Here is a 16,142-nt window from a genome sequence, read left to right as displayed (position 1 = left end):
ACGAGACACAATCTAAATTTAGACCATAAAAGTATCATGCTAAGGCCTTCAGATTCAAAAACCAGTCTTCCTGGCAAAATAACAGAAAATAATGGAGAATTTCTGCTTTGAAATTCAGATACCTCTTCACCCTGAAGGCACCTTTCACTATACAAACAGTATGGAGCTGGTTCTTGTCATACAATTACCTCCACTGTATTGTGGTCTGTATTTAGAATTATCCATACCTGTTAAGCAGGTCTTTTTCACTGTATCCACTAATATCTTCATTTTTGAGACCGCCCCATGTGTAAAGGTGACTAGCTCTTCAGAGACAGTATTGTCATAGTGTGGTCCGTAAGTATTTTAATGGTGACACAATTTTTGTTGTTTTGGCTCTCTACTGCAGCATGTTAGATTTGGGGGAAAAACAATGAATATGAGGTTAAAATGCAGCTTCATTTTGAGGGTCTTTACGTCCATATAAGTGATCCGTGTAGGAATTACAGCCCCTTTTATACAGACCCCCTTTTTTCAGTTTTGCACAGCTGAAAACTGGGGGACACGACATAGAATCGTGGTAAAATGGTATATATGCATGTGTATACCAGGAAATAAAAGTTGATTGTCTGTACTTTTGTTTCATATTCATCATGTGATCTCAAATCAAATGCATTAAGTATATAGCACGAATGAATTTCACTTTCTACCTTTACCAACTAATTGTGTAGTTAGCATTCAGCACAAATGATTAACTGGTGCTTCTGAACACCATGTCAGAGTCCAGCTCTTAATCCATCAGCTTTAAGCCTCTAATAGAAATAAAAACATCTCACATCAAAAATGGATACAGCTCGTTTTTTTATGAGAAGATGATTGGTGAATACTTGTGTTCCATGTTTTTCAAGCACCAGGCCATAACATTTTAGACCATTTACAATGGAGAGAAACATTTCAAAAACAACAAAGGTCATGCATGACCACAATTGTGCTAGAATCATTTGAGACACAAAAAGTAGATGCAGTTTAGACTTTATAAACAAAAACGAATCTCTCAATTTGACAAATCTGCAACGTTTCACATGTTGCAGATGAAATATATAACAAATGAATATAACAAATGAAATATTTGAAGCAAAACTGCTTAATCTTGGACACAAAAACAATATGGTTTTCATTCCAACATCACCTACATGTATAGCAAATCATGTTACAGCTTTTGTGAGTGTTTAGTGTACTGTATCAGATGACAGCAGAGCCACAGATCTGTTACAAAATTTCTGTGGTAGAATCCAAGCCTTGACCTTGAGCCTGCACTACTGCCACTCGAATTCTAAAGAATGCCTCAATCAGAAGGCACCATTCTGATCCCCTGTAATATCTCACAGGGGCATCAAAGCTCTGCGTCCCAGTCCTCTGTGCAATCCACTGCACACTTTACCGCTTCAGCGCACGCAGGACCCACACATTCCGCCCACTCCTCATCCGCATCGGTCTCCTCTTCCTCATCTGCGGCTAATGCCACGGCGAGAGAGTCACCCGTCAGTGCCACCCGACAGTCACCCTGCAGGGCCTCCTGCAGTCGCTGCAGAGAGCCACACAGCCTGTGCACGCTGGGGAAAGACAGCACTCTGGCCAGAGGAACACACACTGAACCTCCCTGCAAGTAGGGCTCCTGTGCCGCCTCTTCTGAAATGTCCTGCTCCTGACGGTCATTGGGGAAAGCGGTGATGTCACTGACATGAAGACCCGCTCCCTCCTTCTCTGAGGCTTCAAGCCATTCCCTCTTGACGTGTTCTGCCCAGTACAGGACTTCATTCACCAGGGTCCTCTGGAAGATATTGTTGTCACATAGGCTGGGATACACCACATCATACAACTAGAGGGAGAGACACCATAATTATTCAAATACGCAGTTTTGCCATTCAAATAGACTGAAAAATGCTGTGGTTATGCAGATTATGACTGGCAGCAAACTACACTCTAAATCACAGTGCTGTAATGAAGTACAGACTTGTGCATCTGATTGATGAATGTTGAATTCCTTTACCAGTTTGTAAGAAGAAGTGTTTTCCAAGTTCTCACATCTCACAGAAGTACCACTTCTGTAGGGATCCTTGCGAAATACTCCGATCTGAGAACAGAACCCGATGCTCTCATCATTGGAGGGGGCTTTGCCTACTCCAGTGAACTCCACCACATAGCCGTATAATCGACACACCTCCAAAGCCCTGCAAAAGAAGAGCTCAGTTTCAAGTGCACAGCAAGGGTTGAACTGAGTAGTACAAATACCATGGAATTATTACAATCTTCTGTAATACTGAAATGCAAAGGCATCATGTTAATTGTTTGGTATACCAACCAATTCTGAAAGTCTGTTTTGGTCCACTCAAATTTATGGTCAATGTGTCTAAACCCAGAGCATCCTGGCAGCAAGGGGTTGAAGTCAGCATTTGGAGTGCTGACGATCACGGCGGCAGGGGACATATATCCAAACAGAACCTCGGAAAACCTTTCCACTTCAGCAAGTGGCAGGTGTTCAATGCTGTTCATCAACAAAGTACACAACACCTAGTTAGCATACTGACCAAAAGCTTTAAAAATGTCTTCAAAAACTCTAAAAATGAATATTGGATTAACGAAATTCATATGGAAAAACTCTTTACCATGTAAATTATGACAGATAATACAATCCTGTTCATAGTACCAGGCTAACGTTAGTTTCAGTATATCTAGTTAGTTAATACCAGTTAATAAAAACTGATATATTTTATCACAATATTATGTGGCACAAATGGAACTTATCACAGACATTACCCATAAACTATAGCTATAAGAGAAGAATAACTTACAGCTCAATGCACGTCACAAGATCAAATCCCTTGGTGCGCAATTCCTTTTCAGTGACAGATCCCTGATAAAGCTCAATTGTTAACGGCTGGTCAGCTGGTTTCAGGTACTCACTTGGGAAAGGGGCCAAAGCATACCTGTTAAAAACAATAAACATACAAACATTTCATATGACGACGCAAGATCAACCATGGTTTTAAAATGCATTAAAAAATTAACGTTACATTTTATGTTTAATAACGGAACTGTCAATGTCTACGCCAACCAACAGCTCTATGTCACGATGAAATTTCAGCTTTCTGAGCAGACTACAGTCAGCACATCCCAAATCTACCACCTTCAAGAAAAAGAAGAAAAGAGCGATTAAAACGTTAGTGCTTCCTTCGAATGTTCAAATTAGCGTCTGAAGTTAGTTAATATATAATAAAATATAATAGTCTAGTATTATTAGCAATAATATATTTGCGTGGTGTACATGTCAGAGCAAAAGACAAGTTTAAGTCACCTTAATTAATAATTAATACTTCGATTAAATCATATATCTTCTAATTTACGAATGATCAAAACAAGAAAAATTGCCAGAGCTAGCTACCTTCTTGGGTTTGTGCCTTTTAACAAACTCTACAACAAACTGGTATCTCTGCTTGTACAGTGGAGGTGTGAACATCATGGCGAAAAAAGTTGAGCCAACATTAGTTAGTCTTCATAACTTTCGCTAGGTACGTTACGTGAATACACACAAACAGATATTCATTTCTGTAAGTGATATGATAGGTTCTCAGTTACAAAGCACAAATCAATACGAATACCAGCGAGGTTTTGCGCAAAACATCTGCTCAATCGTTACTAAACTAAATTAGTCTTGACTAGCTATTTGCTTGCAGTATTCGGTTGGCTAAGCCCGTTCTGGGCTAATCTATTTATTGTGTTTCCTAACCTACGCAATTTGCAACCATTGTGGCTCCTGTAGGATGAAGTACTGAAAGATAATGCGGCAAATTTCAGAGCCACCATGGAGATCGATCTATTCAGTTTCCTGAAACTAAGACAATATTTAACCTATTCGAAAATGTTTTCGTGAATCTCATTGGATGTGCGAGCGATACGTAAACTGATTTTCTGCTTCTTTCGGCTGCAGTTACGGCCATCTTGGTCCCCGGTTAGCTGGTGCGTTGAAGCAGGTCTTTGCTCATACTTAAAGGGCTTCTTAGTAATTTTGTAAATTGGTTGAACGTTTGTGTTTAGATATTGGATGTAACGTTACTTAACCGAGAGACGAGCGGAAATCAAGTTTTAATGGAAAAACAGTTGTAACTAGTGTCCCCAGAATAATAACCGTAAGCGCCAGATACATAGCTAGCTTTAGCTACGAGATATGGCAAATAACACGGCGTTGGCGGGGAATCAGCAGCAGCAACAGGCCGTGAATAAACCCGCTGCATCAGGAAAGCATGGCAATGTATTACCTCTGTGGGGCAATGAGAAGACCATGAACCTGAACCCCATGATTTTGACGAACGTGCTGTCCTCGCCTTATTTCAAGGTACAGCTATATGAACTGAAAACTTACCACGAAGTCGTGGACGAGATCTACTTTAAGGTAAGGATGCTTTTTTTTTTTAAAATCGTCACGCTGTTTAACGCTAGATGCTTAGCTAGCAGAACCGCTACATTAATTAATGGCAGGCTAATTTGCTGTGTAATTAGTGTCTTGCTGTCAAGCACCTGTTTACGAGTGCGTTAACATAGCTAGCGGTTTGCCTAACGTCATACTGGAGTATTGGCTGCTAATTCCCAAAGGTTGTTTGCTCAACATTATGGTGCAGCCTACTGCAAGTCAAACTTGGAACGATGGATGCATTTGTATGGAATGTAGCACTCGTCACCAGATTAATTCTGCGGTCCACATTTAGCGTCAAAATCGGCTGGTGAGGTCGTATGATTCCCCTCACCCACCCCACATAGTGTATGCATGTCAACTAGGCTAACTACACAAACTAACTCAATAGCCAGTTAGCAAACCAGTTCGCAGTTTGGAATTGACGGACGCTCGTAGTAACGTTCGCTATTTTGTTGGGCACCTGACGATATCTGTAATTTTTGCATATAGGTAGCTAGCTGGCTGGTATTACCCATCAAGCAAGTACGAGTTTTCCTATAATAAGTGCAGCCGATATAGCAATAATATAATATGAATAATTTGCTTCCGTTGTTTATCATTAACTGTTACTGAGTCGAAGAATTAACATGTTATTGTAGTCTGCCAGTTTAAATATCTTTTACAGGATTTCTGTTCTTTGTTATTGTACGTTTGATCAGGCATTATGCAACCCTCTCGAGGACTACGAGTCCATTGAATCATCAGCGTCGGTTCAGTGCCGGCGCAAGTATGGTTAATTTCTCCACTTTCTTCCTCTAAGTGTTTGCTTGAAATGTCCAGCATTTCTGATTATGAAAAATTCGAACGTACTGTACGCGTGTCATTTTGCCTTTGAAGTATATGCTCTGTAACCACATCAAATTTTGAAGAAAATCTCTTCGGATTTAGGTATGTGGCTAATGTTATAATTCAATAAAATATAAAACATTAGCAACGATTTGGCAGTTCTGGCTTTACAAAGTATTTATTTCCTCTTTGTCACAAACGTACTTAACTATTCAAGGGTATTGCTCTTCCAAGTCCTTGGTACTAAGAGGAAAAAGCTTCCCAAAAATGTTTCTCTTTGTGGTTGCGACAGGACAGAAGGTACAGTCTTGATTACATGGCAGTAGTCTGATAAGCCAGATGACTGATGATGCGTGATGTAATTGTGTGATTTAAATGCAAGTTTGCCCCCCACAAGTAACACAATGGCCTTATTAGAGCCTGTTCAGCTTTTTGCCAATCTCGACCACGGAAAATAGGTTAACACAATGTTAAATATTTAAAATAATAATTGATGCTTTTTATTGCAGTCGGCACTCATGCACCCAATTGAGAACTCCAGACTTAAATTCAATAGCACGTTAATCCTCCACTTGATGGTACAAGTCAGCATTACTTTTAACCATAAGCTTTTATTCATCTGGGTGATAACATAAATTTGGTTGCAAAAAGACAGCTTTTTTTTTTTTTTTTTTTTTTTTACCGGTGGCTCTCTGATCAATTAAATGCACAAGAAACTCAGCAAAATACAGCCTAAAAGATTTTTTAACATTTTAAACACAGACTGGGGAAAATTAACAAGAAATGAGTTGCAGCTGTTTATCACATGGCACATACCAGTCCTGGGCTGCCTGTTGAGTTGCTCTAATTGTTTGCCATGGTGGTAAATATGTCTATGTGGGAACCAGTCCTCATATTGCATTCGGTTCCTTCATTTCAGAGTTTGCAGTGTTTGAAGGAAACCACTGCACAGCCTTGCTGTCCTAAGAGCAAAATTCATACTCTGGCTGCAGGAGTGAGAGCATGCAGTTCTATTAATAATGTATGAAAAGTGGCTCTGCCCTCCTGATTGGCACAGCAAACTAAAGCACTCGTCCATGCTGCAGCGACATGCCCCTCAGTACACAGCTGAACCCAGCCAGTGCCCACTGCGGCTGCAACGTGCTATTGGCCCTAGCGTCATCTAGAGAGGGAGGGTTCCATCAGCAGGTGTTCCCCGCTAGAGCAGCCACTCTGGTCGATTGGGTATGAGTGTACTAGGGCTGTCAAACTATTCGAAAATCTTTTCTTTTTTTTAAGTTCAAACCTAAATTTGAGCATTCGAATATTAGTTTTGGATCCCACGTTTTGTAATTAACATGAATATACAGGCTTTAATTTCATGCGGCGAATCATGTTCTTGAACGCAAAGTTCATTTCCTGTGCTAACGTTACTTCCTCTGTCAACAAAAAACGTTCTGCCCTGGACCCAGAGCAAGTGGATCGTCTGGTTTTCCTGGCTAATAACCTCCGGTGATACTTCCAGCTCATGGACACCTAACGTTACTGGTCAGCTAGCCTCGCGAGCCAGCCTCTTTTTTTAACTTCGTTCAACAGATCTGGTCAGCTAACATTTTAGGCTAAATAATGTTCCCATGGCAGGCTATGTTTCCTTTCTGTTCTGAAGATTTTTATAAAATTGGATGATGAAAGAAGTTAAACAAACTAAACGGAGTAAGTAATTTATGTTGTTTTAGGCTACAGGTATTAGCCATATGAATAGTTTTTGTGTTAAGAAATAACCAGGGATTTCCTATAAACAATCATTTCCCTATTATTGTGATTCATAAATGCCGAGTTGTGGCAAATTACATCCTCGAGAAAGTGCTTTATTCATTTGCGCATTAGGCTATAGAAACTGCAGGGGGCTCATTTATAAAATGAACTTGCGTGCTTACGCCAGTGAAGACCTGACGTAGAGCCACAACCGTTTCCACGGTCAAATCGAGTCATGTTGAAATTTTATAAATCACTACTTTGACGTGATTTTCTACGTACGCGCCACACAGTTAGTCTAAAATACGTTTTATAAATGAGGCCCCAGATGTAGTAACCTAGTATGAAAGTTGTCCTCTATTCCACTGCCCGCTTGTGGAAAATAACGCGCAGGCCAGTTTAGAGGGAGCGTCACGTGCATATTGCGCCCGACAATAAGCAGCTTATTTTTGTGAATTATAGGCAAATGATATTCGAATATATTCGAACTCTGACTAATTACAAAAGCTAATATTCGAAATCAATTTCATTGCACTTTTGACAGCCTTACAGTGTACCTCCACCAGCTGCACACTGTGCAGTTCAGCTAGCAAGCTGCAAGGTGCACTGAAGCAGGCACTGGCTGTATATGTTTGCAGTGAAGGGTTGTGCATATGATTATGATTGGATGTAATGTATGGGGATGACTTTTTTCTTGTCTTCTGTTTTTTGTTTGTTTGTTTCTTCCCTAAATTTTAGGAATTAAGATTTTGTGTTTCCTATATTTGTGTGTTCAAACTCATCAGCAATGCAGTTTCCGCTAGGTTGCAGTCAAAGCCAACCATAGGCCATTTATTGTGTATTTTTCATTGACATTTGATTCATGAATTGTTTTTTTAATATGTGGTCATCCCTGTTAATTGCTCTGAAGAATTTCACTGTTTAAGATCTATTCACAGTTTAGGGTGTCTGCTGATCTGGATATGACTTGCTACAGATTTATTAAAAAAACAACACAGTGGTTTGGTTTGTGGTTACTATTTTTTTGAGCATATCCTGACTTCGGTGTGGTCTACCAAGTGGCAGTATTTAGAAACTACTCTGTTCACCAAAAACCCATAGTTCCTTCAAATCAGAAGTATTTATTCTCCTTTCAGTCACAGAACAGTTTAAAATGCAGCATAGTGGCAGATGAAGCAGAGTTTGAGATATTGGATTGTATATGACCAGACTCATTTTTCCCTCAGGCTCTTCCTGTGAAAAGCTCCATTATACTATAGCCGCTTTTCCACAGCATGGTACCGGCTCAACTCAACTCTACTCGCCCTTTTCGGTTTTCCATCGAGCAAAAGTTGTGGATAGTTCCTGGTACCTGGTACTTTTTTGGTATCACCTCCGTCGAGGTTACAAGTGAGCTGAGGCGATACCAAAAGGTGACGTGAAAACACTGCAGACCACTGATTGGTTAGAGCAACGCGTTTCATGCGGTGTCGCTAATGACAACCAGCTACATTGACTGGGGTACTATCTACAGTGGAAAACGAAGTACCTGGTACCAAAAGCGAGTAGAGTCGAGTCGAGCAGTACCATGCAGTGGAAAAGCGGCTTATGCTGCCTCTTACAGTAGCATAAGGAGACATAGCTCTTTTATTGTCTCTCTCTTGCATTACTTCTAACAAAATAACAATACCCAGTGCCCTGGGGAGAAATAAATACTAAACTGAAAATTATTCAAGGTTCAGAATTGAATAGGGCACACGGATGAATTATCAAGTATTTGACCATTCTGTCATCCTACATTAACAAAATCAATTTTTAAAATTCGGTCAAACTGTGATCGTTATGTTTTGGAACTAACAGTGAAATTTGTCAGACTTTGACAAAGGTGTTTTTGTGTGCATTTCAGGTGACCCATGTTGAGCCATGGGAGAAAGGCAGCAGGAAGACTGCAGGCCAAACTGGCATGTGCGGAGGGGTAAGTAGAAGTACGTGCCTTTTGACTACTTCCTGTCCTACTTCCTGTCCTTTGTGCAGAGTAGGAAAGCCTTTGGTTTCAAGCTGAAAAGAGACAGTGAGTTGTGCCACCCTATCGATCGCACGGAAGTGTGCACGTCTGCTACGTCCGTTACGCTTTCGCTGGTGGGACGCACTGGCTAGACGTGTGGATTTCTGAAAATGTGTTCTCCTTCAGGTCCGTGGTGTTGGAACCGGAGGCATCGTTTCTACAGCCTTCTGTTTGCTGTATAAACTGTTCACCCTGAAGCTGACACGCAAGCAGGTGATGGGTCTCATCACACACACCGACTCCCCCTATATTAGAGCCCTCGGGTTCATGTACATAAGGTACGCCTGTGTATTCGCTGAAGAAACATTTTTGGGCTCACAGAGTGTTCATAGCTGTATGTCTGGTCTTTCACTGCACTGATTAGCAAGACCAGTTTGAGCAGATGGACTGATTTCTGTCCTGAGAATTTGATGTACTGGTGAATGTGGCAGTGTACTCTTGTGAAATGATGTCTTTGTTGCTGTGAAACAGATACACTCAACCCCCTCCAGACCTCCTGGACTGGTTTGATGGGTTCCTTGATGATGAGGAGGTATGTTAACACGGGTAATATGTTTTTCCTTACTGGTATTGAAAACAAATACTTTTCTATAACCTAATGCATGTTTTCATTATTCAAATAGGCTGTAGTTCACTACTTTATATTGTGATGCATAATAGCTAATTTTCACCTTTGCCTTCATTTGGCTTAATGTAACTGTCTCTCAAATGTTCCTGGCAGTTAATAAAGATTAGGTCACTGCTCTGTTCCTGTTTTATCATGGTAAGTACGAATGAAATGTAATTTATATAAACATTAAAACATAGGCATGCTCTGTTTCTTTTGACAGAAATGTAGTCACACAAGCCAATGTAGTACACCAGTGTAATATTCACAGCTATTGCCAATGTTTACCCCAAAATAATGTAAGATTAAAGGGATGAAGATACTACTTTCCTGATCTAAGAAGTATACTTGGCACTAGCAAAGAGGGCATCCATTTACACTTTGGCTGTTGATAAGGTGTTTTTTGAGAATTCTTTGTTCTTATGCAGCATTGACGTGCCGCTTTACCTCCTTCCAATTGGCTAATTTCCATGTTTTCTTCTTTAGATCTCCCTTGTGCAGCAGGTGAATTGGAAATTGTATCTCAGCACTGTTGGTTTGTGTGTGTGAGTGCAAGCAGCCGTTTTACCATTTAGCCTCTTCTTCTGTGTACCTGGTTTGAACATTGCTCTCCACCTGTGCTTACGCTGTAGGTTCAGCCAGACAATAACTGACTAACTCGTCTTGAACTATGGGGCGGCACAGCAGAAAAGATGTTGGTGTAAGGACATGTCTCTAAACACAGTGGTCGGATAACGGTCTTTTCACGGTGCCTCTTCCTCATTGGACTAAAGGCAGTTGGTTTGTTATTGTGTCTTTTTATTGAAAGGAACCTGTAGTGTAAACATCTTTAAATTAGCTGAGCAGCAGTTAATTTTACCACCTTTCCTCTGATCATTAAATCTTGACCTTTCTCAGAATTAGCTTATAAGGATGATTGCTTTTTGTCCATATTAAGCTTAATGAATACAGAGGTGAACATTGGGTACTTGGTCATCACAAATGTTATGCCTGGATTTGATGACTGAAATCTTGGTAGACCTTTGTTAAGGATCAGTAATTGCACAACTCTGAGGACACTTTGAGGTGAGATTCAGGCTGGACTGGCTGTGGGGGGAATGAGTTGCTAATGGCACGGATGGCCGTGTTTTCCAGGAGCTGGACGTAAAAGCCGGCGGTGGATGCGTCATGACGGTAGGGGAAATGCTGCGCTCTTTCCTGACCAAGCTGGAGTGGTTCTCCACGCTGTTCCCACGCATCCCCGTGCCAGTGCAGAAGATGATAGACCAGCAGATGAAGAGCAGGCCCAGGAAGATCCCAAACAAGGAGGGCCAAGAGGAGGCGGAGGAGCCAGAGTGGCACGCTGAGCACAGGTGACCCCCTGAGGAGGCCTCCTCTCAGTATCTGCCGGTTCGCTCCTCCTGCCGCTCGTGCCTGGTGACCTTCTCCTCTGCTCTTTCCGCAGGACTCCCAGAAGAACCCCGAGCCCCCGGAGGTCGCCCAAGAGGTCGAGGAGCAGGAGCCACCACCCGGACGGGCACGGCTCCGCCAGCTTCGACTGGGAGCTGGAGAGGGAGCGCGAGCGCCAGAGGAAGGAGAGGGACGGCAAAGACCGGGACAGGGAGCGGGGGGAGAGGGGTGAGAAGGACAGAGACAGGGAGCAGGGGGAGAGGGTTGAGAAGGACAGAGACAGGGAGCGGGGGGAGAGGGGGGAGAAGGACAGAGACAGGGAGCAGGGGGAGAGGGGTGAGAAGGACAGAGACAGGGAGCAGGGGGAGAGGGGTGAGAAGGACAGAGACAGGGAACGAGTGGAGAGGGGTGAGAAGGACAGAGACCGGAGTGACAGGGACAGGGGGGACAAAGGGCGGCGGCGCTCGCGAAGCCTGGACCGCGCCACGGACCGACGGGGCAGCCGGAGCAAGGACCACCGCCGGAGTCGCTCTGCCAGCCGGGACTGGAAGAACAACCGCAAGGACCGCGAGAAGGAGAGGGAAAGCGACGGGGACCGGAGCAGGAGGAAGGACCGCGACCATGACAGAGACAGGGCTAGCGACAAGGACAAGGACAGGGACAGGGCTAGCGACAAGGACAGGGACAGGGCTAGCGACAGGGGCAGGTTTAGAGATGGCGGGGAGAGGACAAAAGACAAGCGGGGCAAAGGAGAGACGGAGGACAGGAGGCACAGGGAAGAGAGGGAGGAGAAGAGGCACAGGGAGGAGCACAAGGCGAAGAAGCACAGCCAGAGTAGGAGCGGCAGCAGGAGCAGGGAGCGGAGGCAGCGTAGTGGCAGCCGCAGCAGGACCCACGCCGGCAGGAGCAGCCGCAGCAGGAGCAGGCACAGGGCCGAGCGGCCTGCCAAGAGGCCCCAAAGCCACAGCAAGGAGAGGCCCCAAAGCCACAGCAAGGAGAGGCCCCACAGCCACAGCAAGGAGAGGCCCCAAAGCCACAGCAAGGAGAGGCCCCACAGCCACAGCAAGGAGAGGCCCCACAGCCACAGCAAGGAGAGGCCCCAAAGCCACAGCAAGGAGAGGCCCCAAAGCCACAGCAAGGAGAGGCCCCAAAGCCACAGCAAGGAGAGGCCCCACAGGCACCGCCGGGAGCACGGCGACTCCAAGGACCAGCGCAGATGCCAAAGCACAGAGGGAGAGGAACAGGTGCAGGAGAGAAAGACAGGGTCCACATAATTTAATCTTCAGTTTCGTTCTCTCACTAGTTTCTTTTGTAATTTGCTTGTTTAGTACGGAAATGCATCTCTAGGTTTTCTTGGGCCGCTTGTTTAAGTTTCTCATTGTAGGGAAGTGCCTTTGTGTCATCTTCAACCGCCATTGTACCCCAAAACTTGAGTTGTGATGCAAAGGTTTTAATTTTTATCATTTGTTTTCAAAATTGCTTTGTAAATAAGTCTGAGAATGTTTTAAGGCAAATGGAGCACCAACTATGGTATATTTGTATTAGGGGTCAAGACTGCCTGAAATTGTGCTGTATTTGGTTAATTGCCTCGTTGCAATTTTTTTCTAATAAAAAACTTTTACGGATGACATAGTGTGTTGCAGTGTGTAAAGAGCAAAAACATGCATGCACCAGTTTAAAACCAAATGTAAAATTTGGGTTCATTAAGGAACCTGTGGTTGCAAATGGGTTATTTTCCTTCCTATTCTCTGACTCTGAATTATTGCCTTTACTTCTTTGAAAAGAATAGCCATCCATTTGGAAGTGCATATATTCATATTTAGATTTTTGCTGGGCAAAAAATCCAAACATACTTTCCCTAAGTGATCTGCCCTATTTTTGAATCTCTTGTTTTCCTTCCCCATTTTTCGTTAGTCAAGAATCCAGCCAGGCTTTGTTGTATTGTTGCCTCTAGTTTCTGTGCAGAATGGAGGCTGTATTCCAGGTTAGCCGTGACCTCATTAGGGAATCAATAACAAAGACTTTTTTGTCCCTGTGCTGCACATCTAATCTGCCACTCCCAGGGCCTGAAATCCCATGTGGACCTGAGACAAGAACTAAATTTCTCCCCTGATAAGGCAGGAGGCTTGCTGACGTTCTGTTATCAATATCGCTTGTACTCTATACACAGTGCCCTCCAATAGTATGGTAACAGTAAAGTGAAATTTGTTATTTTTCTTAAGGCATTTGGATTTGATATCAAAATAAGAATTGGACAAATTAGTCTGCTCGTATTTCACGGTATTTATGCCATGAATGTCACATCTATTGTACAGAAATGACTGTGTTTGTGATGAGTTCCCCTTTTTTCAGCTATGTAAAATCAAGTTAACATATGAACTTAAAAATAAATCAAAGCAATAGCCTAATATTTGGTTGCAAAACCCTTAAATGCAATAGCTGCATCAAGTCTACTTGATCACCAAACATTTGGTGTCTTCTTGGAAATGCTTTTCCAGGCCTTTACTGCAGCTACCTTCAGTTGATCTTTTTCTATTTTGGAGGTTTCTGTCTTCAGTGTCCTTTTCAGCAATCGCATGCTCTATTGGATTTAAATCGGGTGATTTGGCCAGTCAAGAACTTTTTTCTTTTTCCCATTGATGAATGCTTTTGGGGTCATTGTCTTGCTGAAGAAATGGAAATGCTGGCTGATGAGAATTTGTACTTAGCCAGATAAAATCTGTCTGTACACTTTTAAATTCATCCTTCTGCCATCCTCTGTTGCATCATCAATGAAGATTAGTGAGCCTGTTCCAGAAGTAGCTATACATGCCCAAGCCCATGAAAGTACCTACTGCATATTTCTCAGTGGTATGCTTTGAATCATGGGCTGTTCCTTTCTCCACATTTTCATCTTCCCATTGCAAACCTTGATAAAGGTTTATTTTGGTCTCATCTCTCCATAAAACTTTGTTCCAGAACTCTTCTGGCTTCCCTATTTTTTTTGGTGAATTCTAATCTATCCTTTGGATTCTTGCTGCTGATGAGAGGTTTCCATCCTGGAGTGTAGCCTCTATACTGCTGTCTAATTCTTCTGCATATGGTGACTTGGGATATTTTCACCGCTGCCCTCTGGAGACTGCTGGTGATGTTTTAGGGTTTTTCTTCACAGCTCTTGGGATTTGTCTCATCAGATGCAGTTCTGTGGCCGACCTGTACGGTGTTTATTGCTGAGTCCACCAGTGGTTTCCTTATTTTTCAATACTTTCCAAACTGCTGTATTTGATACGCCTTGTTTCTGTGCTATCCTTAATTCTTTTGTTCTCTCAGCTCACAGATTAATTGTTCAGCCAAAGTTAGTTCTTTGGTCTTCATGATGGTGTATGCCTCTGACTCCAAATGCAGTCTCTACAGAAGCAAACAAAGTCTTAAACCAAGACTCACTGCTCTTGTCTGTGTGAAAGATCCATGCAAAAGGAAACACCTGACCACCTGTTAACACCTGTCAGTCATCTGCCAATTTTGCTGTTTCTGTAAAATGGTGGAACATATAATCATGTAGAATAACAGCTGATTGTCAGTACTTGTCTCGTTCATCAATCATTCCTTTTCATTTGCGAGTTGGCTGATGGTTTCTTTGGTTTCATCCAGGGTAGTTGGGTCAGCGAGAGATGTGGACGTCAAACAAGGGTGCTAGCGGTTAAAACGGCTCGATTCAGAAAGTTCTACCTATTTTACGTAATCTACACTCCACCAAGAAAGTGTAGGCTGAAAAAAATACCTCTTTAGTCATTCCTAGTTAGCCAATCCTGAAGTCCTTTATCCTGGTGAATGACTAAGTTGAATCATGGAGCTTAGGAAGTTAGATGCTGATGTATGGACTGCTGAGCGGGTCAGGGCATCCTAGCAGTGCGGCCCCTCAATCCAGCAGGACCAAATGTTCCCATATCAGCCTAGCCCAGCTCGTTGTTCTGGGCTATAGCACAGAGGGGGGAAGGTAGCTTAGCATAGTCCACGAATACATAGTCTTCCTTAGCCCTGCAAGGTTAGAACATAAATTGAAATCGAGTTTGGGCTCCAGTAGGGGGTTCTCAGTAGTGGCTGCTTTAGCATTATAGGTTATACACTGGTGGATGAGGATTATCTAGTAGCTGGATGGAATCACAGTGCTTAACCTTCTCTTCTCTGTTTCTTTTTCCCTGCCCCTCACGGACAGCTCCAGTCTTATTCCTCACCCGGAGTTCACAGGATCCCTACAACCCTGTCCCTCACTCCATGGTCGCAGGCCACTGCAGCCCTGTTGCTCCACCACATTTTATTTCCCTGTTGCATGCCCATGCCTTGACACTGCAGACAGGTCTTAGGCAGGTCTCACTGAATTTCAACGCTGTATCTGTATGGTTCCCTGCCAGTAACAGTGTCTATCTGGTCAATAATATTCAGTCAAACAGTATCCATGTGAGTGCGGCTATTCCAGTAAATGGCCTGACCTCTGTCTTTGGCCGCTGAATGGGATCCCCAGAGGCTGGGGTAGGCTGGTCGGGGTGATGTAAAGCCGAAAATGTTCCGAGCACCTTTTCTAGCCCCTCCCTCAGAACATGGAGGTGAGCAGTGTGATGCTTAAAAGGGGCTGCTGAATTCAACTGCAGCACAGTGACTAATATCCTGAGCTACCTGTGTGTAGGTCCACAACTACAGCTCCCAGTCTATGCACACCTGCTGCTTTGTCACTCGCCCATTACCACAGGACTTTAGGTAGATACAGTATCCATGAAGACTGATGTTGGTGTGTTTGTCATGACTTGCATGATTGATTTGGATGAAAGTGAAGTAGAGTTGAACAGTGTTAACCCCACTCTCTTGCCCAGGCTCATCAGAGGCAAGACAAAGTTTATATGTCTGGAGATGTAACTGGACAGCCAGAAATGGCCTGACTCATTTTGACTGTTGCCCGAGGTTCGCCGTTAGCAGCTGCTGTCATTACCGACTCGCCAGGTTTCCATTCGTACATAACTAGTCTACCCGAACCTACAAGAAAAGTTGGCATTTTTAGCTAGGCTTTGGTGAGATGACTACTCAAGCATCATGTGCATGTGTTTTAAAAAGAACACAGA

The 16,142-nt window shown here is 43.2% G+C and overlaps 2 protein-coding genes across 3 annotated transcripts; one reads left to right on the top strand and one right to left on the bottom strand.

Annotated features, from left to right (window-relative positions):
* Window positions 1-822: 822 nt before the first annotated feature.
* Window positions 823-3,837, bottom strand: henmt1 (HEN methyltransferase 1). 2 transcript variants are annotated; one of them, XM_035415955.1, is made up of 6 exons: window positions 3,422-3,837; window positions 3,054-3,166; window positions 2,832-2,966; window positions 2,342-2,524; window positions 2,030-2,210; window positions 823-1,858 (listed from the first exon to the last, which is right to left on the bottom strand). In XM_035415955.1, the coding sequence occupies exons 1-6, from the start codon at window positions 3,497-3,499 to the stop codon at window positions 1,373-1,375; spliced, it is 1,176 nt and encodes a 391-aa protein (XP_035271846.1). In that variant the 5' UTR covers window positions 3,500-3,837; the 3' UTR covers window positions 823-1,372. The 2 variants fall into 2 exon arrangements, with proteins under 2 accessions (XP_035271846.1, XP_035271847.1); XM_035415956.1 differs by having other exon boundaries at window positions 3,335-3,423.
* A 44-nt stretch (window positions 3,838-3,881) lies between these two features.
* Window positions 3,882-12,677, top strand: LOC118226381 (pre-mRNA-splicing factor 38B-like). The gene is made up of 7 exons (XM_035415959.1): window positions 3,882-4,429; window positions 8,895-8,963; window positions 9,180-9,331; window positions 9,525-9,585; window positions 10,795-11,012; window positions 11,105-11,277; window positions 11,473-12,677. Exons 1-7 carry the CDS (start codon window positions 4,205-4,207, stop codon window positions 12,321-12,323), a joined length of 1,749 nt encoding a protein of 582 aa, XP_035271850.1. The 5' UTR covers window positions 3,882-4,204; the 3' UTR covers window positions 12,324-12,677.
* The last annotated feature ends 3,465 nt before the right edge of the window (window positions 12,678-16,142 follow it).

The sequence above is a fragment of the Anguilla anguilla genome, chromosome 4 (genome assembly GCF_013347855.1).
Source record: "Anguilla anguilla isolate fAngAng1 chromosome 4, fAngAng1.pri, whole genome shotgun sequence".
In the NCBI taxonomy this organism is placed as follows: domain Eukaryota; kingdom Metazoa; phylum Chordata; class Actinopteri; order Anguilliformes; family Anguillidae; genus Anguilla; species Anguilla anguilla.
Note: the sequence above shows the minus strand (reverse complement) of the source record. Positions and strands in the feature narration are given on the sequence as shown.